Source organism: Bos taurus, chromosome 9 (assembly GCF_002263795.3).
Source record: "Bos taurus isolate L1 Dominette 01449 registration number 42190680 breed Hereford chromosome 9, ARS-UCD2.0, whole genome shotgun sequence".
In the NCBI taxonomy this organism is placed as follows: domain Eukaryota; kingdom Metazoa; phylum Chordata; class Mammalia; order Artiodactyla; family Bovidae; genus Bos; species Bos taurus.
Window position 1 is genome coordinate 72,332,299 of NC_037336.1, and position 23,886 is coordinate 72,356,184.

General features: G+C 38.2%; 1 protein-coding gene across 1 annotated transcript in view; it reads right to left on the minus strand.

Moving 5' to 3' along the window:
• The window catches only part of SGK1 (serum/glucocorticoid regulated kinase 1), a 112,633-nt gene that overhangs the window by 26,314 nt on the left and 62,433 nt on the right, over positions 1-23,886 (minus strand). Inside the window, exon 3 of the mRNA XM_005210965.5 lies at positions 2,066-2,141. Coding sequence (XP_005211022.1) covers positions 2,066-2,141 — 76 coding nt within the window. The remainder of the gene's footprint in view (positions 1-2,065; positions 2,142-23,886) is intronic.

The following is a 23,886-nucleotide window of genomic DNA, read 5'->3' on the forward strand; positions in this document are numbered from 1 at the left end:
TTTACCAGAGGTAAAGAGGAATACAATTCATCAGGAAATTATAACAATTATAAAAGTGTATGTGCTTAATATTAGCACTTCAAAATAGATAAAGCAAAAATTGACTGAATTTTAAGAAGCAAAAGATCATTCTATGACTACAAGTAGAGATTTTAATACCCATGTCTCAGTAACTGAAAAACTACCTCCCCCCACCAAAGCACTAGGCATAGACCTCAGTCTCAGAATTGATTATTGGAAAGAATCTTTACTAGATGACCTGCTACTACAGAAAGGATACTCTCTTTGTAACCCCACTGATGACACAAACAGTTTTCAGAGTTTCTAAGGTGAGTAGTTCTGAATGATTCCTATCACCATTTCTGTACATGTCCTGCATTCATTTTTCTTGTAACATAATTTCTTCATCTCCAAAAAGTGCCTGAGCATCATTTTCTGATCTGGCCTGTAAAGATTCTCTTCTCATCTCATTCTCTCTACTTAACTTTAAGAATCATTTATATTCTGATTGTAATGTTTTGCTCTATATAGCTTCTTTACAACATAAGTGCTGTAGATCTTAACAGCAGTATTAGCCAGTGGACGGTTTGTTTATTTTGTGGCTATACTATTACCAATGGACTGCAATGATGGCATAAACAGGCCAATTCACTTTCATGCTTCTTCATCATTCTTCAAAAGACATAAAAAAAGACAGAATATCTTTTTTGACAGATTAACTGATAACAAGTTTAGACTATAAGCCTGGTCTTTGAAAAAAAAAGACAGCAGAGAGTTTTTCACTCTCTTCTTCAACCCCTCCCGCTTTTGCAAATAGGCATGGTCTCTGACAATCTTTTATAAATAAAAGATTAAAGCACCAATTTAGCTCATGCTGCTTCTCAAAGGAGAGCTACTTCTTCCTGGGGAGAGTAATGCAGAACCGAGCATGCAGGCTCTCCATCCGACCACCAGCCCTGGCGTTCTCTGCTCATTAGCTTTGGATGTCAGCTACCCTCTTTCAGCACCTGATCTCATCTCTCACACAATGGGTGTAAGGACAGGCTGTCCTTCCTATTTCACAGGGTTGGCCCAAACCTTGAATTGGATTTTTGCGAGCATACTTTGTAAAACCAGGAGACCTAATACAAATAGTAGGTGTCACCACTGTTCTCCATTTAATTAGGCCCTATTTAAATAGAGAAGGTGAAAGCTCTAGTACCACTGTCTTAATTATTTTGCTGCTTTCTCATTTCTAGTGTCATTACTTCATGTCATTAGGCCTCACGGCTCAATGTGTTTGTGAAAAAGAATGAAAAAGCGTCTTCAATTTCCTGTAAAAGCACACTCCACCTTTGGTCGGAGTGCAGTTTTTAATTATACAACAGAAGCATATTCCCCAAACTCAGAAAGTGGCATTCCTCTGATTCTGATTAGATGTATAGTTTGGGACTGATAGCACAAGTCACATCTGCCCTCCACTGAGTATTTGGAATACGACTTGCCTTAGGGTTTTTAATGGGCTTCCCCTGTGGCTCAGCTGGTACAGAATCAGATTGCAATGTGGGAGACCTGGGTTCGATCCCTGGGTTGGGAAGATCCCCTGGAGAAGGGAAAGGCTACCCACTCCAGTATTCTGGTCTAGAGAATTCCATGGACTATATAGTCCATGGGATCACAAAGAGTTGGACACGACTGAGCAACTTTCACTCTCACTTAGGGTTTTTAAAATCTTTCTTCACCCTGGAAGAGACACTGGAACCCCTGTATTTGCCCACCCTATCCTATTTCTCTGTCCTCTACTCCATGAAATAGACTCGTTGCTTTGTTCCCTCAACACTTGGATATACATAATTCATCAAGCTGTATTTAATGGTATACATGCTTTAGATATTGAAAAAAAAAAAGAGATTTATAAAGGGACTTTTAAAAAAGTGATTGTGAGGTACATTCTAGTGTTGCACTAGGTATAACGAAAAAAGCAAGTAAAGCCAAAATTTTTCCTCAACCTTGCCTTTATGTAGGGTTATTACTAGAGCATACTTCCTGTAGAGCATAGGGCCAGAATGTACTTTTCCAAAAATACCTGAGTCATCATTAGTCCAGAAGGTTCTTGGGTCAGGCTTGGTCAGGATGTTGGCGTGATTACTTGGCTCTTTCACCTTGAAAACATAAGGAGGAAAGAAGTGATGTGAAAAAATGGCTTCACTGTTTCAGGCCTACAGATCAATGGGCAAGATTCCAAGGTTGAAGTTTGCACATACAGCACATCTCTGCCCTGATTAAGGTGACCTACCCTCCTGGTTTGGCCAGGACTATGCTGCTTGTAGCACTGAAAGCCTCAAATGCTGGCAAACCCTTCAGTCCTGGACAAACTGGGATGGATGGTGACCCCAGACCTGATGTGGTTTACTGCCAAAGCATATGGGAACTAGAGTTCCTCTCCCACTTTCTCCCTCTTCCTGTGCCTTTTGTGGTATGCAAACTGCACGCCTGGATGCAGAAGTCCCTCCCCACCAGGATTAGCGAATGTATATATGTAATGTATATTCTTATATCACTTATAAAACATTTTGGACTTCTATATAATAGAGATAGTACTTTCACTATATATGCTTGGGAAAACACATAATAAGGAAGAGCTACTTTTAATCCAGCTGCATTTTAAAATGAATTCTTATTTTATCATTATAACAGAATCTGTATTTAAAATAGTAGCACATGCATATATGCAATATATATTATTTATTTAACCTAAAGACTGCCTAATGCATATTCAACTAATAGACTTTTTACAATAAATACCAGAGAACTGCAGACATGCAATGATCATTTTATTTACTTTTTGTGTGTGTGTGCGCGCGAATTTATGATTGTGATGTTTAGCTTTCAAACATATTTTCAATTGGGGAAATACAAATCTTAGTGTTAAAGTGGAAGTTACATTTATATATATATATATATATATATCGCAATGTGATATTTTGATTACTGCGAAAATTCCCTAGTGTTTATTATTTAAAGGATAAATTTCTTCCATTCCAGCTATAGTCAAAGTACTCTCAAGATAGTCAAAATATACCTTCTACTGCAGCAAGACTGTCACTAACTATATTGTTTAGTTCTGTTGGCATTTTCTTTCCAGAGCAAGTCTTTATCAAAGAAGGAAGCGGTGTGTTCATTTACAACTTGGCACAAACTCTTTCTCTTGTTCCGAATTACCATCAGGGGATGTGTAGAAATCAGGATCTCAAAGGGTTCTTTGCGTCCCCCACATTCACTGTAGCACGACTCACAATAGCCAAGAGGTAGAAACAATCTAAATGCTTATGGACAGATGAATGGATAAAGAAAATGTAGTATATACATACAATGGAATATTATTCTGACTTAGAAGGAAATCCTGCCATATGCAATGACATGAATGAAACTTCAAAACACTGTGCTATGTGAAATAAGCCAGACACAGAAGAAATACTGCATGATACTACTTACTAGAGGCATTAGTAGTGAAACGTAAAAGCAGAAAGTAGAATGTTGATTGCCAGGGTCCGGGGGAAGGGGAAATAAGGAGTTGCCATACCATGTGTATAAAGTTGCAGTCATATAAGGAGTTTAAGTTTTAGAGATCTGCCTAACAACATTGTAACTATAGTTAACATTATTTCACACAAAAATTTGTTAAGAGGGTAGACTTCTTAACCCCTCTTGTGTTCTTAACCCCACCCACAACAAAAACATCTACTAATAAATCATCATTCTATGTCTGTTAGTGCATCAGATATACACACAAAATATTTCATACATAAGTACATAAATGGTCTACATTAATGGAATTTTCTGGTAATGTTGCTGTTCAGTGGCTCCTGTGTGTCTGACTCTTTGCAACCCCATGAACTGCAGCACACCAGGCTTCCCTGTTATTCACTATCTCCCAGAGCTTGCTCAAACTCATGTCCATCGAATGGGTGATGCTATCCAGGCATCTCATCCTCTGTCGTCCCCTTCTCCTCCCACCTTCAATCTTTCCCAGCATCAGGGTCTTTTCCGATGAGTCAGGTGGCCAAAGTACTGGAGTTGCAGCTTCAGCATCAGTCCTTCCAATGAATATTCAGGGTTGATTTCCTTTAGGATTGACTGGTTTGATCTCCTTGCTGTGCAAGGGATTCTCAAGAGTCTTCTCCAAAACCACAGTTTGAAAGCATCATTTCTTTAGCGCTCAGCCTTCTTTATGGTCCAACTCTCACATCCATAGATGACTACTGGAAAAACCATAAATTTGACTAGATGGACCTTTGTCGGCAAAGTAACGTCTCTGGTAATGTAGTACATTTTTAATTGATAGGAACCATAATTTTAGAAGTCAAATCATGGTGAAAATTATCATTAAAATTTAAATCTCAAGGGGGAAAAAAAGAATATCAGATCAGCAGCATTCCATGGATAACATTTTGAGCAGCAAAACAAAAACCCTCCTCAAACTTCACTAAACAGCCCCAGTCTAAATTCCTTCAAAGGAATTACATCTTCCACTGAAATATTTCTCCCTTTGTTAGAAAATTCTTTACAAATTGAACTGAAATCTGGATACCTGAAATTTTTTTCACTGGTTCTAGCTCACCCATGAGTTACATTGAAGAGATCTACTCTCTCTTTGATAATATAATACCTAGAATATTGGAAAATAGATAATATTTTTCACGTTAACCTTCCCTTCTCAGGTTAGTTGATGCTCTTTCCTTCCAATGTTCCACATGAAATGGTTTTAAGTCTCTTTATTGAGATCACTCTACTCCAGAATAAATCCTCTCAGGTCTGCGAGCTAATTCCTTAGGAGCTCTCAGGGCAGGGCCAGATAATAGCACCAGAAATAAGGAACTGGTTTTGAGGAACAGCTTGGGAAGGACTACAAGCATTATTTCCAAATGTGAGTAACTAAAATGTTTCCCAAGAACCTGTAAATTGAAAGTACTGTGAAAGTAAAGAATGCACTGTGACTTATCCACACTTTGATACTTCTTTACTTGAAAGGTTCTAATTGATTTTATAACTATGGACCCATTAGGGAAAATTGCCATGTATGAGCATTCTTCCTGCATTCAGCTCTAATTGCGGTGTTTGTGTCAGACATCATTCCTTGAAATCTCATTTACTTATGAATAATTCTTTATCACTGCTTCTGTTAAACTCAAAGTTATCAAGAATGCCTTCTTGCTCTTTGTGTAAGAAGAACATGCTATTTTTCATGATTCCCAAGCACCAAAGTACCCACAACAAGGTATCTATAGAGTTCATGGAGTATATTTTTAGCACACGTTTATGCAAATTCATTCATAATTATATAAACTGCAATTGCTTATAAGTTATGCTCTGAAATTGATTCCCATAGTTTTAGGTACTTCACAGAATGAGAAAAGTCTATATCAGATGTCAGTCCTGCTGAGTCTTCACAAGACCTGTCATAAGTGGCTGAAGTAGTGATAAATCCACAATAGGCTCTTTGGTTTTTTTCCTTCTTTCCCATCTTAGGTTACATGATGTTCAAAAGTAAGCAAGAAAACTTTATATTCAGAGAAATGACATTTTTCTTCTCAAATTGCTGTTGTAAGGCTTTAGAAATGTCCCTTGGATACTACCACGGGATGTAAAACCATCCTGCAAACATTAATTTTGAATTCAGTTCTGTGTATCTGGGAGGAAGAAAACCCTTCCTTGATCTTTTTCTCTTGGATGGGTTTATTACATTCAAAGCATATTTATTAATCATTTATTTAAATCCCAGATGCAACCCTGATGTTTATAAGAACACAAAGGAAACTTGATCATTTGGATTTTATGTTCTGATTTGGGAACAGCACATAGACAACCACAAAATCATATGCAGCCTGATATTAAGTACCTCCAAACCCGATGTGAAGAATGTAGCATGGTTATTAAAACTGGTCAGTTTAAAGGAAGAGGCAACAGCGTGAGCAAAGCTGTCAAACAAGGCTTCAGTGATGAAGATCTGACATGTTTTCAGAATAGTGACAGGACTTGCCTGGTGATCCAATGGTTAAGACTCCATGCTTCCACTGCAGGGGGCACAGATTTGATTCCTGGTTGGGGAACTAAGATCCTGCAGGCCGTGTGGCACGGCCAAAAAAAAAAATTACTGGCAATATTGGATTGGTGGGGAGGCAGTAGAAAAGTGTGCAAATTGGCAGAACCATACAAAGGCGTGGAAGCACGAGTTAACAAGGGGTGTCTTAGCAAATTGGTTGAACAATTTCATGGGAGTAGAAGGCTCCTGGGAGAAATGATTGGAGACTAGGTAGAAGCCAGATAGTGGAAGGCTTTGAATGTCAATGAGACCTTCACCCTGAGGAAATTCAAGAGCCTTGGCAGTTTGTGTGAGAGGCCAGAGTCAGACAAGACCCAAACTGAGGAGATTAGGGGGCTGTTGTACCATCAGAGGGTAGTGGGTGACAGCAGGTTGGGAATAGGGACTGTGACTATGGGAAGGAAGGGATGGTTATGAAGGGGCCTGGGGTCATTTGGGATGGCTTGATGAGAGGCTAAATGTGAGGGAAGATAGAGGAGTCCAAAACATTGCAGAACTTCAGAACTTGGTGACCAGGAGGATGGTCAAATGTGGTCTCAGCTGTCCACAGTCTCTGGCAGCTAAAGGGACCATCTGCACTGTGTTTAAGCTAGCATGCATGGCAGGTTTGCCAAGCCCCGGTGGTCCCCTGTGTGTGTACTGGGTCTTCAGTCCTCCTAGGAGCACTTGCTTTATCTCTAATTTGCTCAGACTACAACCCCTTTGGGTATCTAGTGGTAAGGTTTCAACTTACAAAGTCATGAGCAGGTAGGTTTCTCTGGCTTCCACCCCTGGGCTACAATCCTCCACCTCACACAGGGCAGGATTAGAATCCACTCACACTGTCTCACTGCAGCAAACATCCCACAGTCCAGCAGATCCGGTATCACTAACCTCCACCCTCATAAAGATGACAGTTTGGACAAGGACAGTAGAAGTCTGATCAAGAGCTTGGTCGAGGAATCTCATCAGAGATCACAGTTTCTTTTTTCTATTTAATTAATTAATTATTTATTCTTGGCTCCACTGGGTCTTCATTGCTGTGCTCAGGTTTTCTCTAATTCCTGCCAGTGGGGGCTACTCTCTAGTTGTGGTGTGCAGGCTTCTCATTGCAGTTGCTTCTCTTGTTGCAAAACACGGGCTCTAGGGCATGTGGGCTTCAGTACAGTTGTAGCATTCAGGCTGTAGGGCATGAGATCAGTAGTTGTGCTGCATAGCTTAAGTTAGTGACAGATTGAGGGCTGGAGTCCAAGTCTCCACTGTTAACATTTCAGTGGAGAACTGATACAGGTTTTTTAAAACTTAGACCTATCCTCAGTTTTGAAATTAATTTAATTACCCACTTCATTCAATAAATATTTGTGGATAACCAATTGTATAGTAGGTACAATAATACAAGCCACATGCACAGATGGGTAATGGATGTGTCCCTGCCCTCGTGGAACTTATTTTCTAATGCTGGTGATTGAGATGAGCATCACGGAGGTAACAAATAAGATGAAATCAGTAGGGAGCACAGCAATATATGATTATTTGGGGTGCTTTAAGGTAGTCCATTTTCTTACATATTTTTTTCAATAATGTTGCCAGAATAAACAGTAACACATCTGCAATTATGCGTTAAAACACAAAGGAAAATAGGCACACAGAGTTAGTTTGACTGGAATCCAGGTCAAACCTTTATAAATTCCATACCAAAGCATATAATTAAATTCTTAAGTAAAAATTATTTGGGGTCATGGTGTTTGTAGATTGTGCCTAGCTCTGAAAAGGCAATCAATACATGTTTATTGACTGTGCCATTGATTTCAGTTCAGTTCAGTTCAGTTGTTCAGTCATGTCCGACTCTTTGTGACCCCATGGACTGCAGCACGTCAGGCCTTCCTGTCCATCACCAACTCCTGGAGTTTACTCAAACTCATGTCCATTGAGTTGGTGATGCCATTCAACCATCTCATCCTCTGTTGTCCCCTTCTCCTCCCACCTTCAATTTTTCCCAGCATCAGGGTCTTTTCAAATGAGTCAGTTCTTTGCATCAGGTGGCCAAAGTACTGGAGTTTCAGCTTCAGTACCAGTCTTCCCAATGAATATTCAGGACTGATTTCCTTTAGGATGAACTGGTTGGATCTTCTTGCAGTCCAAGGGACTCTCAAGAGTCTTCTCCAACACCACATTTCAAAAGTATCAATTCTTTGGCACTCAGCTTTCTTCATAGTCCAGTTCTCACATCCATACATGACTACTGGGAAAACCATAGCCTTGACTAGACAGACCTTTGTCGGCAAAGTAATGTCTCTGCTTTTTAATAAGCTGTCTAGGTTGGTCATAACTTTTCTTCCAAGGAGTAAGAGTCTTTTAATTTCATGGCTGCAGTTACCATCTGCAGTGATTTTGGAGCCCCCCGAAATAAATCTGCCACTGTTTCCACTGTTTCCCCATCTATTTCCCATGAAGTGATAGGACCAGATGCCATGATCTTACTTTTCTGAATGTTGAGTTTTAAGCCAACATTTTTACTCCCCTCTTTCACTTTCATCAAGAGGCTCTGCAGTGCTTCTTCGCTTTCTGCCATAAGTATTGTATCATCTGCATATCTGAGGTTATTGATATTTCTCCTGGCAATCTTGATTCCAGCTTGTGCTTCATCCAGCCCAGCGTTTCTCATGATGTACTCTGAATATAAGTTAATTCAATAATACAGCCTTGACGTACTCTTTTCCCTATTTGGAACCAGTCTGTTGTTCCACGTCCAGTTCCAAGATTTGGTAGGATTCAAAAGATGTTAAAGTGACCACAGTGAATATATCACTGAATACTATTATTTTGTGTGTAAAAAGGATTTAACAAATGACTTAGTTCAGCCTCTTATTAAACAGATGGGAAAATGCTTTTCTGAAGAAGGAGGTAAAATGACTTACAGAAAAAGGTACAAAAGTTATTTATATTGTTTATAATACATCCACTGTGGTTAAGAGAAGCTTCCTTGCATTTACTGTTTATTTTCATTTCTTTATTTATTTTTGTCTAGCTGGGCCTTCATTACTGCTCGTGGACATTCTCTAGTTGCTGCGAGCGGGGTCTACTCTTTGTTGCTGTGCCAGGCTTTTCATTGAGGTGACTTCTCTTGTTCTGGAGCACAGGCTCTAGGCTCATGGGCCTCATTACTTGTGACGGGTGGGCTCTAGAATTCAGGCTCAGTAGTTGTGGCTTATGGGCTTAGCTGCTTCACCGCAGGTGGGATATTTCTGGCACAGGGATTGAACCCATGTCCCCTACGCTGGCGGGTGGATTCCTGTTTACTGTACCACCAGGGAAGTCTTATTTATTTTAGATCAAAGTTGACAGAAATAATAAGATATAGCTGTTTAGATCATGGGCTTTGGAGTCAGACAGGCCTGGATAAAACATGGCAGCCCCACACGTGACTGTGCACGTGACCCTGGACAAGTTACACAATCTCTCTTACGCTCTGTCTCCTTATTGGAAAAATTGGCAAAGTTAAAATTAGGGTTAAATTTAGGGTTAGATTTAGCTTCTTCTAGGTTTCAATAATTGGTCAGTTATTGTCCACAATTATACAGTCAAATGTGTTAATAGGAATATCATGTTAAAGTGGAGGGTGGAAGAGAAAATCTTTTCATAGAAGAAGTTTACTCTGTTAACTGAATTACCTATGTACAAATAATATTGGCAAAAGTAAAAATACTTCTATCTAGGCACTGTGATTGTTGAGCACTGAAACTGGAACTTTCTCTACTTCAATATCTGCATAACTTTAATCTCCTTCAGGTTTCTGCTTACACATCACCTTCTCTGCAAAGCCTTTCCTGATACCCTGTTTAAAATGAAAACTTCTTTCCCCTTCCTGCTTTGTATTTTTCCATGGCACTTAACACCATTTCATATGTAATTGTCTTCATTTTTTAAAATGGTCTCTTATAAGTTTCATGAGTCATAAAGGTTTGCTTGGCACACAGTAGGTATTCAACAAACACGTGCTGAATGGTTGAGTTTTTAATCTCTAAACAGTTAAAAATAAGGACTATAAATCTCACTCAAGCTATTCAAATTAAAAAGATAGTCATTATGCCAAAATAATGTGGTTTAACACGTATCTTTATTTCCCCTAGCGCTTTAACCCTTCTGAATTCTTAGTGTTGGGGGACTGAAATGATTTAGAGTAGGGTCAACTCAGAGTAGCTGATGTTCCCATAAATAATTAGGAGTGAAAGAAACTGTTCCCCAGCCCAGGCTGACCTGATATTTAGTTTTTGACATTGCCATCCAAACCATTTTTTTTTCTTTTCATAAAAATGCAGAAAATTGTATAGGCTATACTCCATTACTGAATATATTTGTTGGAAACATTATTAATGATTGGCTTTTCATTTTTCAGATTATTGTCTGTGATAATAACACACTATGTGGCTGGGAAAAAGTAATCTTCAAAACTATCTGTATAGATGCAGACTCCATTTGATAAATCATTTGGATTTGTCCATGGCTGATCCATGTCTAGCCCTTGATTAGATTTCTTTCCTCCATCTAAGCACATGCTTTCCAGTGGTTTTCAATCATGGAGGAACTTAAAAAATAAACACCAGTGTCAGAGCTGCAGGCAAGAAGAGAGGAGACTAAAGTGTCAGTATAATTTTAAGCTCCCCAGGGATCTCTAACATGCTTAAACCAACTTCAACCAAACAGAAATAACATGGATTAAGTCGTATTTATCTACTGGGTACAGGGAAGAAACTAAATATGCTTATTTCAAGGTCATTGTACATTCTAAAGGTAACATAAAGAATGATTCCCAGACTGAAGTTAAATGATGAACAAACATCCACACCTAGGCTTTCTGGGGAAAACAAATGTTTTGAATATCTCATTGCAAATGAAAATATATTTCTTAGTAATTTTCTCCTTGAGCTTACCTCCAAAAAGGTATTTGACAGGAGGGGAAGAAAAAATAGAAATTTGGATCTAGACTTTGTGTGAGGTTCTAGGAGAAATATTTCTACTGCTTCTCTATACAGAAGCTATGTCAGATTCAAGGCCAATATGATTATAATTTGCTCTGTGCTATAACTCTTAATGTTCAATTTTCTTTTAATAAAAAAGTCTGATATTCAATTCTCTAGTAACACTTTAACCATAGAATCTAAACTGTCAAATGCAATTGCCAACAAATGCACAGTTTATTTTTTTTTTTCCTCTGTGAATGGAACTAGACATCGTCGTTTAAGTGCCCACTCTTTTTCTCATGCAGTGGACTAACTGTACAATATTTAATGGTCTACAGATCTAAAAATATTTCTTATATGCTTTGGCTTACATAGACTGCTTCTGCAAAAACAGTTAATAATCTTGCCCTCCCATGAGTCCAGAATGTTAATTTTTTACAGAGTTTCCCAGATGTGCTGGAAGACTCACTCACAGCAGATTTGGCCAACATTTTTTTTTTTTCCAGCTCTCATTTGACCTTTCTTGTATCTGATATGAAACACATGTTAAAAACAATACTGACAATTATGAAATGCAGTTTTTGCATAAGCAAAACCACCATAAATACATCTTTTACAAAGTTTTGAATGGCAGAGATGGAAGATTTTCATTGCAAAACTGTGTTAACGTTTAGCCAAGTTAATCATACATCTTGACAATGATTCTTTATCCCACATCTCTTCGGTTTTCAGTGGGCAGGTCATTAGGCCCATGGAGAAATAAGTAGGAGAATGTCCAGGGAATGAAAAACATCTATATAACATGTGGAGAAGTGGATAGTTCTACTGAGTAGTAAATTTCAACTTTAAGAGACGCAAGGTTCTGATCCCAGCCAGATCACTTGAGCTCTAACTTCTGGGAAGTAAGCAGAATAACAGCATGAGTCTGAGTATTCCAAGGAGATCCTGCATGAGTTGTTTCCCTTTGCAGGTATTCCACATGTAGCTTTACTTTTACCTTTTCTTTCTGTCTATATTTTCTTTTCTATTTATTCTTCAGTGGGCTCTAGGAAATCCTTAGATGAATTGAGTTCATATTTTATCATTTCTTATAGAGATCCTATAATATTTATGAAATGTAGTTGTGGATCCAGAGTTTGGCCAAGGATCAAATAGACATTCCAGATATTTAAAGGCAAGAGACTACTATTGAAGAAGCAAGAGTGCTACCCTTAGCTATCTTAAAAGGGAAGTAAAGGTTACTACAACCTGGTATTGAAATTTTCCTTAACTTAGAATATCAAGCATTTCAAGTCAGTTTATTTCAGTATAATAATTACTAACAAAAAAAAAAAGGACTGTTTACAATGGGCCAGGCACATTAATTACCTCATTACTCAGTTTAGCCTCAGAACAACCTCTGGGTATTCTTGTCTTTTTTGCAGGAAAGAACAAAGTATGGACAAGCTAACCTTCAAAATTTTATCTAGGAAGGTGTCATCAGCCAAATGGCAGAGCACGCACCTCTAAGCTCCTGACCCTGACAGAAACATCAAAGAGTAAACAAAAATTATCAACTAAATTTGTTAAAACTCTGGAAAACAAAGGTTTGTAATCAAAAACAATAAAACAATCAAAAAGGAGTAAGTTAAAAATTATAAGAAAGCTTTGTACTTTAGTTGCCTGTACTCCACCCCCACCCCAGTTTAGTGACAATTTGAAGAGTCGGAATTCCCCCAGCCCCGACGGCCCACATTCTTAGTCCCTGGTCTCAGACGGTATGTTGCTTGCTGAATGTATGTCCCTTGGAACTTGTCCGGGAGTTATGTAAGGGCTGAAGCAAAGCGATAATTCCCCAACCAGTTCAGAAAAATGGCAGATGTTGCTGGAAAACCTTGTAAGGAGATAAATAAGCTGTAGCTTTCCAGGCCAAAGGACTACAGTTAAACCAAAGGAGGAGACGCACTGTGTTCTATGTGTTTCACATCCACTAACTTGCTTTATGCCTACAGCATCCTATGAGAAAGGTATTATTATCACTATCCCCACTTTATAGATGAGGAAACTGAGGTACCTTGGAAAAGGTAATTGCAGCTATCAAGCCCATTTTAACTGTTATACCACACTGCCTTCAAATATATAGGTACTTGAAGTCAAATGACTTATAGCTATTACACACGAGTATATTAATAAAATCTTATTTGAAAATCTGAAATTTATTTTTTTTGGAAATTGGGGCTTTATATCTCCCTTTTTAAGCTGTTTGAAAGCGAAGAACAAATGAAATTCATTCTCAGTAGCATCAGTGTTCACTTTCTTCAAAGGTGATATAAAATATATTATGGTTTCAATCATTAGTTTGTTGTGGGGAGATTAAAGATGACATTTTTTTACCCTAAAAAAAAAAAATCAATATTGAATAGTCATTGAAAGGACTGATGCCGAAGCTGAAGCTCCGATACTTTGGCCACATGATGCGAAAAGCTGATTCACTGGAAAAGACCCTGATGCTGGGAAAGATCGAAGGCCAAGTGAGAAGGGGGCAGCAGAGGATTAGATGATTAGATAACATCACTGACTCAACGGACATGAATTTGAGCAAACTCCAGGAGACAGTGGAGGACAGAGGAGCCTGGCGTGCTGCCGTCCATGGGGGTACGAAGAGTTGGACATGACTTAGTGATGGAACAACAAAAAAGATGATACCTGTTCACAGAGTAATCCTAAAAAATTAAGTACGGATAATTCTCCATTTATAGGAAATAGAAATAAAAAAGGGAGAGAGAGGAAGCAAAACAAAGCACAAGAAGTATCCTTCCTGAACAAAAAGGAGTTTTTCTATTGCTTATTACTTATAATTTCGATCTTACTAGGTTATAAGCTCTGTAGAAAAAAGACTGTGCTCTGAATTATTTACGAGTTTCCAGTGCTATAGCATAGTTGCATACTAGCATCAAACTTAGTAGGCAATCAACTGATAACTTCGTATATAAAGGAATGGTAAACTGTGGTTTTACTTTTAAATATATCTTATTACTCAGTTTTTCTCAAAACAGAGTTGTGTCCTAGGCAAATAGATACAGGTGATTGCTCATGTTACTTTATTTTCTGTGTATCCCAAGTGTTTCCCATGGTGATTTCCAAACACTCTTTACAAACAGAAGGAAAATTCAGGACTTATACCTGCTGTGGTTGGTTGCTACAAATCACTGGAGTCACGGAAGAGAGAGATTGAGGGGTAGATTTATGACAAGGCTTGGTTTCATGTATACTGTGGTTGTCAGTTACCTTGACTTGGTCCTCAAACTCTTATGCTTTCTGTTGAGTATTTTAACCTAACAAGAGTAAACCAGTAGCTGGATTTCCCTGGTAGAACAGTGGTTTAGATTCCATGCTTATACTGCAGGGGGTGTGGGTTCAATCCCTGTTTGGGGAACTAATGTCCCACATGCTGTGTGGTGTGGCCAAAATATATTTTTAAAATATTAAGAAAAAAGGAAGAGGAAACCTGTAGCATTCAAGTGCATAAAGAAAAATGAATTGGAACAGTCTGCTACATCAAATCACGCCACTTTCTTACATTTACTCTATGACCATTTATATTGATCACATATCCTTAGTTTTTTAAAAGCGATAGAAGAATAGTCTGTCTGAATATTCACGAAAGTGATCCATTTCTTAACTAAGTTGATTATTAAGGGGAAGGATTACTCCTGATTATCTGTCCCCAATCCTACACCACGAGCTGTTTCTCATGGGTCTTCCAGAAAAGGCCCAGGCACATGCACACAAATATATATTTGCAATGATGTCCTCTGTGTGAAGGCATGTGTGTGTACATGCATGCTTACACATACATCTCTAAATTTTGCTCCCTGTAGAAAAGAGCAAGAATGCGGCCTTAGGGTCAGAAATGGGGAAATCAAATAAAAAGGAAAAGGTTTGCTTAGAAGCTTTGCAATTCCTTCCAGACTCAACACTTCTTTCACCAGTACTTTGTTTCCCAGTTTAAGCCACTAAGAAGTCTGTACACAAAAAGGCATTTAGTTCAGGGCATAAGAGTACGATGTGATAATTAACAGAATCTGACCTTGCATTAAAACTGCTGAGTAAGGCTGGAAGAAAGTCATTCAGAACACATTGGTTTATGTAACTTTCCTGAGATGAATTAGACTTTAGCTTTTGAAGTTACGGAAAATCTGCCTCAAGGATTACTCAAGTAGACTATAATTGAAGACTATGCACTGGTTTATCACCACACTCCTCAAATAATTCAAGCTATTCACTGGAAAGCTTAGTGGAAAATGCCTGCTCAAATATTTTCAATAAGACTTATTTGAGTCTTTCCTATGTAAGAAGACAAGGTTAGCAATGATGGTATTTGGTTAGAATTTGGTATTTGGTTTCAAAAGATAATTGTTTTCATAATAATATTCAGATTAACTTCTAATGGCAATATTGAATGCTGGCAAGGGTTTAGGAAGACTAGTATTCTCATAGGCTGTTCATTTTAATTTTCATAACACTTTCTGAAAGCTATTATAATTTATTTTAAGAATTTTAAGATCTTTGATATTTTTATTTGCTTCATTTTAGGTAATTTGTCTTTAATAAATAATTCATATGATTATATGCACAGAGCTGTTTTACCATTGTTCACAATTACAGAACACTGGAAGCAACCTAATTTTTAACGAGAAAATGACTGAGTAAAGAAAGACATAGCCACTATTCACATGGTGCCTCTGAAATGTTTCTGATGATATGGAGAAATGTTACCTATATTATGTTAAATAAAAGAAATCACAATATAACATTGTATTTCAACTGTGTACAAAGGATAGACAGGTCAGTGCATGAAGCAATGTTTGTTTTTTTACTGTAGTGGGATTATAGATGCTTTCTTTTATTTCTTCTTTGATTTTTTGTAATATCATATTGTCTTCATAATTTATTTATTTTATTATTTTTTTAAATTTTATTTTATTTTTAAACTTTACATAATTGTATTAGTTTTGCCAAATATCAAAATGAATCTGCTACAGGTATACATGTGTTCCCCATCCTGAACCCTCCTCCCTCCTCCCTCCCCATACCATCCCTCTGGGTCGTCCCAGTGCACTAGCCCCAAGCATCCAGTATCATGCATCGAACTGTCTTCATAATTTAAAAATTATCTAGCATCTACATCTGTAAATGTCTACCTATCTATCTGCTTATCTTAACGTAAATAGAACTACTTTGTCCATATCTAGGGAGTGTAGTATTGGAATGAATGTCCTAATGATCAAGAAAGGCCCTGATAAAAATTGTTACTTTAAAAACAATAAATGAACAAATGATATGCCTTTTGAGCTATAATCTCATGCTTCCTTCAGCACAGAGTTATTGATAAATATGAATGTATGTGTACCTCACCTCTAGTTTTCTCTTCTAGTTTGGTGTTCTCAGATTTCTCTGGGCCTGTGCAAAGACAAGGCCCTCTAGCACAAATTCACAACAGGTTTATTTTATGTCATGGAGAAAAAGGGGATGGGGAGTGTCAAAGTTCCCCTCTGAAGATTTTCCTTTAAGCTCTAGGACTTTATTTCCATTATTTCCATTGCCTACTTTCCCATGGAAATAATTTTTTCCATTGCCTACTTTTCCCCATGGACCTGATTCTCTTCCAAGGTAAATGAAAATACACATGCCAGGGCAGCATTTTATTGAACTTCCCAAAGATATACACCGAATAATGCCAGTGTTAGTCAAGGTTACCAGTTATGAAGGTCCAAAATTTCAGAGGGATTAACAAAATTAATGGACTACAAATTGCATACTTGCATCTACTATAATCATTTTCAGCCTAATTTCCAAAAAAAAAGGGGGGGGGGGGACAATAAACCTGAGATTCAAATATAATTCGTGCAGAAATAGCTCAAAACATTTCAAAAGGCTCTAAATTTGTTCATAATCACACTGACGCCAAATTAAATTGGCCTAGTTATTGTACTGGTATTATGCAGCTAGCTTCTGGGGGTTTTTTTTTGGCCAGAAACTTGCTGGAAAAACATAGAACTGGAAAATTCATCCAACATTAAATGGAGAGAAATACTGGGAACAAAAATTAAATAGAGAAACCATACAGATATTTAGCTCTAGTTATAATTTCTATAGATGTTTCCTGGATAAATATTATGTATGTTATGTTGCATTAAAACCTCTACTCTATGTAGACACTCATACTTGAAACCAATCAGTTGCATTCAAAACAAATATGAGTCTAGATTCAAAAATCATGTTTTTAATAATAAGACATTTAAAAAGACCAATATAAAAGTAAATAAATGTAAAATGAGAGTATGATGTGAAGGAGTCATAGACGATCTTAATATAACCCCGAAAGCATGAACTCCTGGAACCCGTGTTTGGAGACTTAATTGGAAAACTTAGAATTTATTTAAAAGATAACCAGGAAGAAAGCAAGATGATTCAAGTAAACAGGACTGTTATTCATTTTCTTGAAGAGAAGTCCAGATGGTAATTGATCACATTTTTTGGTGTATGGAGAGCTTTTTTATTAGGAGGTGGTGGGCTATCTGCATTATGCATAAAACAAGAGTAAACAGGCTGGGTTTGAAGTATAAAGGCTTTGGTTAAACAGAGTAAGGCCTTCCCTGGTGGCTCAGATGGTAAAAAATCTGCCTGCAATGTGGGAGATCTGGGTTCGATACCTTGGTTGGGAAGACAAAGATCCATCTAGTCAAAGCTATGGTTTTTCCAGTGGTCATGTATGGATGTGAGAGTTGGACTATAAAGAAAACTGAGCGCCAAAGAATTGATGCTTTTGAACTGTGAGGTTGGAAAAGACTCTTGAAAGTCCCTTAGACTGCAAGGGGATCCAACCAGTCCATCCTAAAGGAAATCAGTCCTGACTTTTTTCATTGGAAGGACTGATGCTGAAGCTGAAGTTCCAATGCTTTTGCTGCCTGATGTGAAGAGCTGACTCATTGGAAAAGACCCTGATGCTGGGAAAGATTGAAGGCAGAAGGAGAAGGGGACGGCAGAGAATGAGATGGTTGGGTAGTATCACTGACTGGATGGACATGAGCTTGAGCAAGCTCCAGGAGTTGGTGATGGACAGGGAAGCCCGTTGTGCTGCAGTCATGGGGTCGCAAAGAGTCAGACATGACTGAGCAACTGAACTGAACTGAAACAGAGTAAGAGTATTTCTATGTTAAAATGAGACACAGGTTGAGGTTGGGCAATCTTCTGTAGAACCATAAAAATAATTATTGTGTGGTATCTTCTTTGGTTGGCTCTTTCTGAAGGGAAGCGACATACTCACATCCCTTCTAGGACAAAGATTCTAGTCCCTGAAGAGAATCTTCTTCAAGCCAGGGAATTACTGTACACTCTGAAGCCAAATTAGCTGAACACGGTAAACCAAAGAGAAGAAAGAAAACAATTAAGGTAAAGATGAAAACGTAATTTCAAACTCCTTTTAGAAAAAAAGAAAAGGGATTACTTAAAAATCATGAAATTCATTATTAAAAGGTTTAGAAAGATTTTGACAGGAAGGAAGTAGAAAACAATAACTATTGTAAATAAAGTAAAAGATCAAGTGTTTCACCTAAATTATGAGCTCAGTACTTCTAATCAACTCATTTTTCCAAACAAACCATGATGAAACTTAATTTCAAAACAGAGTTTGACTTCTCTGGTAGTCCAGTGGTTAAGACTCTGCTTCCACTGCAGGAGGAAGAAATAAAATCCCACATACCACAGTACATGGGCACTAAATAAATAAATAAAATTTTTTAAATGTAAAATTAAAAAAAAAACACACACACAGAAAGTTTAGGTCAGCCTGGACTTGGAGGTCAGATGTTCCATGGTAACACAGGGCCACATATATGAAAGGCTCCTTATAGATATAGATAATCAGTCTTATCTGATTATCCCATTAGTCTCTGACTTTACTGTGTGAATTCTAATGTATAGAGAAAGGGTATAGAACTGGCAGTTTTGTCCCAAAATAAATTGCGAGTCAGTTGTGAAGAGAGGATTCCAGGAACTAGAATTTAAGAGTGAAAGAAGTTAAAAAAAAAATTTACATATGACTCAGTTCCAACATATTTTACATACTATTGGGTATTTTCTCTTCCTATAATAGCTTCTACGGTTCATCCCCAGAGTTAGCTGTTTCTATCAATAGCCCTAGATAAGTCATTTTTAAAAAATCATTAAGAAATGACTATTCTGCAGTAGCTTGCCAGCAACTCAAATGTCCGAAATAGCTATATTGTAACTAGTGAATGTTAAAGGTTTTTGAGATTAATTATACTAACTGCAGAATGGAATGGTCTGCTACCTTTTGAGTTCCAGTTTTCTCCTTAAAAATTAGGAGGATATTAACTCCCAAATGCTAATGGGATTTAGGTAGAAGCCACTGCTGCTGTTTTTCCCCTACACCTCCCACATCATTGCAGCTGAACAACAAGCACCTACAGCAAGCATCTCTAATGCTGCTGTATTATTTATAAATAAAGTCATTGTTGAGTGAACACATTCCACTCGTGAGATTCATTTTCATTGGCCTTATTTTTATAAAGTAAACTCAATTCCAGTTATCCATGCACTCACTTCTTAGGAAGGTTTGACTTTATTTTATGTCTGCTTGTCTGGTCTGAATCTACTGAAACAGCCTGCCCCCAAATATTCACTTTTCTCAAGCAAAGGTGGACTGAAGGGAGCAAGTAAGTTAACATGTTTGCAAACCCAGAGAATTTAAAATAGAATAAACTTGCCATTGAGAATAGTATACTGTGGACAAGGGGCTTTCCCGGTGGCCCTGGTGGTAAAGAGCCCTCCTGCCAATGCAGGAGAGAGACACAGAAAACACGAGTTTGATCCCTGAATCAGGAAGATCCCCTGAAGGAAGGCATGACAACCCACTCCAGTAGTCTTGCCTGGAGAATCCCATGGACAGAGGAGCTTGGCGGGCTACAGTCCATAGGGTCACAAACAGCTGGACACGACTGAGTGACTTAGCACACACATAGCATATACTTTAGAGAATTCACATAACTCACAAAATTTTGTACCTGTCAATGTGTAAATAGAAACCTTACCCCCCAATATGAAGGCTCCCTCAGTTTATGTGCCTTAATAATTATTTAGAGTATAATTGTTCTGGAATCTAAAAAAAAATTTTTTTAAGAGATTATATGTATCTCTGGGAAAGGATTGCCTTCCAGCTGGAAAGATAATCTTTCTTCCATTCTCCCACCTTTTGCATAGAAAAGTAAATAACTGACTTCCTGCCTAAGCACACCTGGATTATTTCTCATGAGAGTAACAAATGGGTTGATTTAAGAATTAGAAAAATGACCCTAAGGTCTAAGACAATCACTGACTTTAGATGTAAGAAGGATCCTGAAAATCTGGTTTAACTCCTTCATAAATGAAAAGAATTCGGTATGAAAACTGCTTTTCAGAAGCCTATTAGCTTCAGGAGGGAGGTGAGTCTCCTTTCAGCATTAATTACACTAACTACTATATAAAGAAAAAGGATTCTGGCAACTACTTCCCACATGGCACATGGCAGAAACCCAGAACAGACCTGAAACCAAAGAAGAACGAAAGTCAAATGGGCTGATGTAAAAAAATTTTTTAATTGAGACTAAAGAACATCAGTTCTCTCATATGATTCCCAAAGTCGGTCAGTTGTTTTTTTTTTTTTTTTTAATACCTTTCATGCATCACAAGATGGTCTTGAGATACTAGCATGGAAATAATTAGTACTTTTAATTAGTACAACTGGGAAATAAGGCAGACTAGCATTAATAAGGGTTTTCAATCTGCAGCACATTAAAGTAAAAACTTTTTCCCCCTAATATCGAAGTACATCCTACTGAGGAACATGAAAAATGAGTTATTTTGCAAATTGGAAAGAGTATAATTGAATTCAGAACAAGTTCGATGTGTTAAGAAAGGAGACATCTTGGAATTCTGGGAATCAGATTGTCTCAGATATTCATTAATACATTTCTAGAACACGCTATTCATACAGCAGTGTTTGTTAACTACTTAAACTCTAAATATCTTTAAATACTAAATAATGCCTATTTTGAGGATCAAACCAGAAAATGAAAATTATCATATGTATTAAGAGAATGCCAAACAATATATCTGAATATAGTCTAACAGCTGAAAACATACTTGGCAAGAACAGAACTGGCATTACATTACCCCAGATCAGCAGTAGCAAGCACATCTGGAATCCTAATGATCCCAGGAGCTCTGGAGCCTCTGGGGACCAGCCATCTGGTGCAAAGGAAATCTAGACTGAGTGTCCCACCCAACAGAAAGAGCCTCATTGTGCTGCTGTGAAAAGCAGTGGGCCCTTCTTCCTCTGATTACATATGAGCTTCTCAAACAGTGAGTGAGCAAGAGAAATATATGTGCATGGGGGATTCATAACAGACTTAGATCTAAACCCACAACAGCATGGCAGATAAAAAATAGACAGGGATGTAACGGGGAAGCAAATCTCTTTTTTTAAAGGACATCAGCACATTCTGTTACCTTTATCTAATCTTTCTGCAATTTCTTTTTGATAATATCAGTTTGTGGGCCTCTTCAGGTCTCCATTCTTTATTTGTAAAATGAAGGGTTTGGGCTACATGAACTTTATGGTCCCATCTAATCTCAACATCCCCAAAGTTTGTGATTTTAGAGGCTATACTTTGGGTGCAGAGAGAAGGGGCTATGGAGAAGCAAGGGATGACAGCAAGCATGTGAAGCTGTTTCTGGGAGAGCTTGGTCCCTAGTGGCACCAGATCACTGGGGGAGAAGGTGATACTCGAAGATGACCTCTCAGATAATGATAAACGTGTTTTATAATCTTGCCGTGTTATATTTGCTCAAAACTGTCTACAAACCATGCCCCGCTTGTTGGGTCCACCTCACATCAAACACACTGTAGGAATCTCTGGTAGTTAAGAGAGAGGACCTGCCATTTCAGCAGATAAAAATGAGATCTCTGTGATGAAGAGTGGGGGTATAAGAGAAATGACTGGAGGGCATGATGAGGAGAAGGACAGCCAGTGAAACTGAGGGAAGAAGTGCTTCCCTGGTAGTCCAGTGATTAAGAATCTACCTCCCAATGCAGCGTACATGGGTTCAATCCCTGGTTGGGGAACTAAGATCCCATATGAGGTGGAGCAACTAAGCCCGCATGGACCAATTACTGGACCTGTGCACCAAACCAGAGAAAGCCTGTGTGCCACAATGCAGACCTAGAATGGCCAAAAGAAAAAAAGAGAGAGAGAGAGAGGAGATGGGGGAGGGCACAGAAAGTCTTAGTCAAGAGAGAACCGCAAAATATAAAACCTTGGAGAAGAAACAGTATAGGGTAATCATAAGATGCAGCAAATGTCCATGCCTGTTGGTGATGTGAAGTGGAGGTACAGAGTTTTGATGAAAGAATTTGAATAGCTATAAAGCAGGGAGAACATTGTGGATCTGCTAAATATGGCTCTGAATCCTGGTTCTGCTACTTAATGCCCTGTGTAAACTTGGACTTGTTCAATACTATTATCTTCAGCAGTAAATTGGAAGCAATGGCATGTCTTTTACTCACAATGCTTGTGGACATTAAATAAGATAATACATGTCAGCTGCTAAAGATTCTCACTGGTGACCAGAAGACATTCAAAAATAACATATCAGTGATTATAACTACTACCATTGTTATTTTTGGAGAAGGGAATGGCAACCCACTCCAGTATTCTTACCTGGAGAATTCCATGGACAGAGGAGCCTGGCAGGCTACAGTCCATGGGGTTGCAAAAATGAGGCATGACTGAGCAATAGTGGTGATGGGAAGAAGGGAATGGATCTGAATTGTTAGTATTAGCTGAATCATAGAGCAAATATTGAATTTGCATAGAATGATTGCTTATGAAAGAGTAGACAAGAAAATTATTAATCAGCCACCAAAGTGATTAAGGAATAGGAAGAATTGTCCTAGAGGTTAGTAGATGATGACGATAAGGCTGTTATTGAGCAAAGGTGGTGAAGTTTCTCAGAGGTTTTGTTAGAGAGCACCTGCCCAGTTTTTGGCCTCTGGGCAGAAAAAGCTGGAAAAGAGGCCATTTCTGCTCAAGAGTGCGGGAGAAGCTGTGTCATCTCCAGTAGAAAGCCAAGCCACAACTAAGGCAGCACTCTCCTAAGGATGTTTCTTTATAGGAGATTTTTGGGTCCAGTGAATCCAGATAATATTCAGGCTATTCTGTCTTGGGGATTCACAGAGCACACTGTCCAAATGGAAGTGATGAGAAATCTAACCTGGCTTTTTCAAAGCACGATTGGCAACAAACCCTATTTAGTACATGGTACATATTGCCATCTTGCATAACAAGGTAAGAACGTGGAGAGAGGGTTTTGAGGAAAAAGTTGATTGATGATATGATGGCCTTTACTGACAACAGTCCCAGAGGATGCTGAAGAAAAGGAAAGTGATGGAGGTTGATGGTGTTGCTGATTGAGAAAAACAACAGGCCAGAGATGAGTGGGATGAAGACTGAGACAGGGATTGAGAGGGCTGGAGTGTTTGCTGTGATGCTGGGACTCAGGCATCACTGAGCTGAAGGAGGGGAGCAGTGAGAGGAATGTGAAGGCAGGCAGATGGATTGCTGATCTACTAACAGATGTCTCTTCCACTCAGTGTTGAAATGGAACTTTGAAATCAGGGATAAAAATGAGGCAGATAGGTGGCTTGGGCCAGTGGTAGAGCTATTTTGAATATGTGAAATTTATCCAGTGTAGCTTTATAGCTCTTCCAGCATTTAGAATTTTTTGTTTTCAAAATAGTAACCTGTCCTTGAGTATAAACTA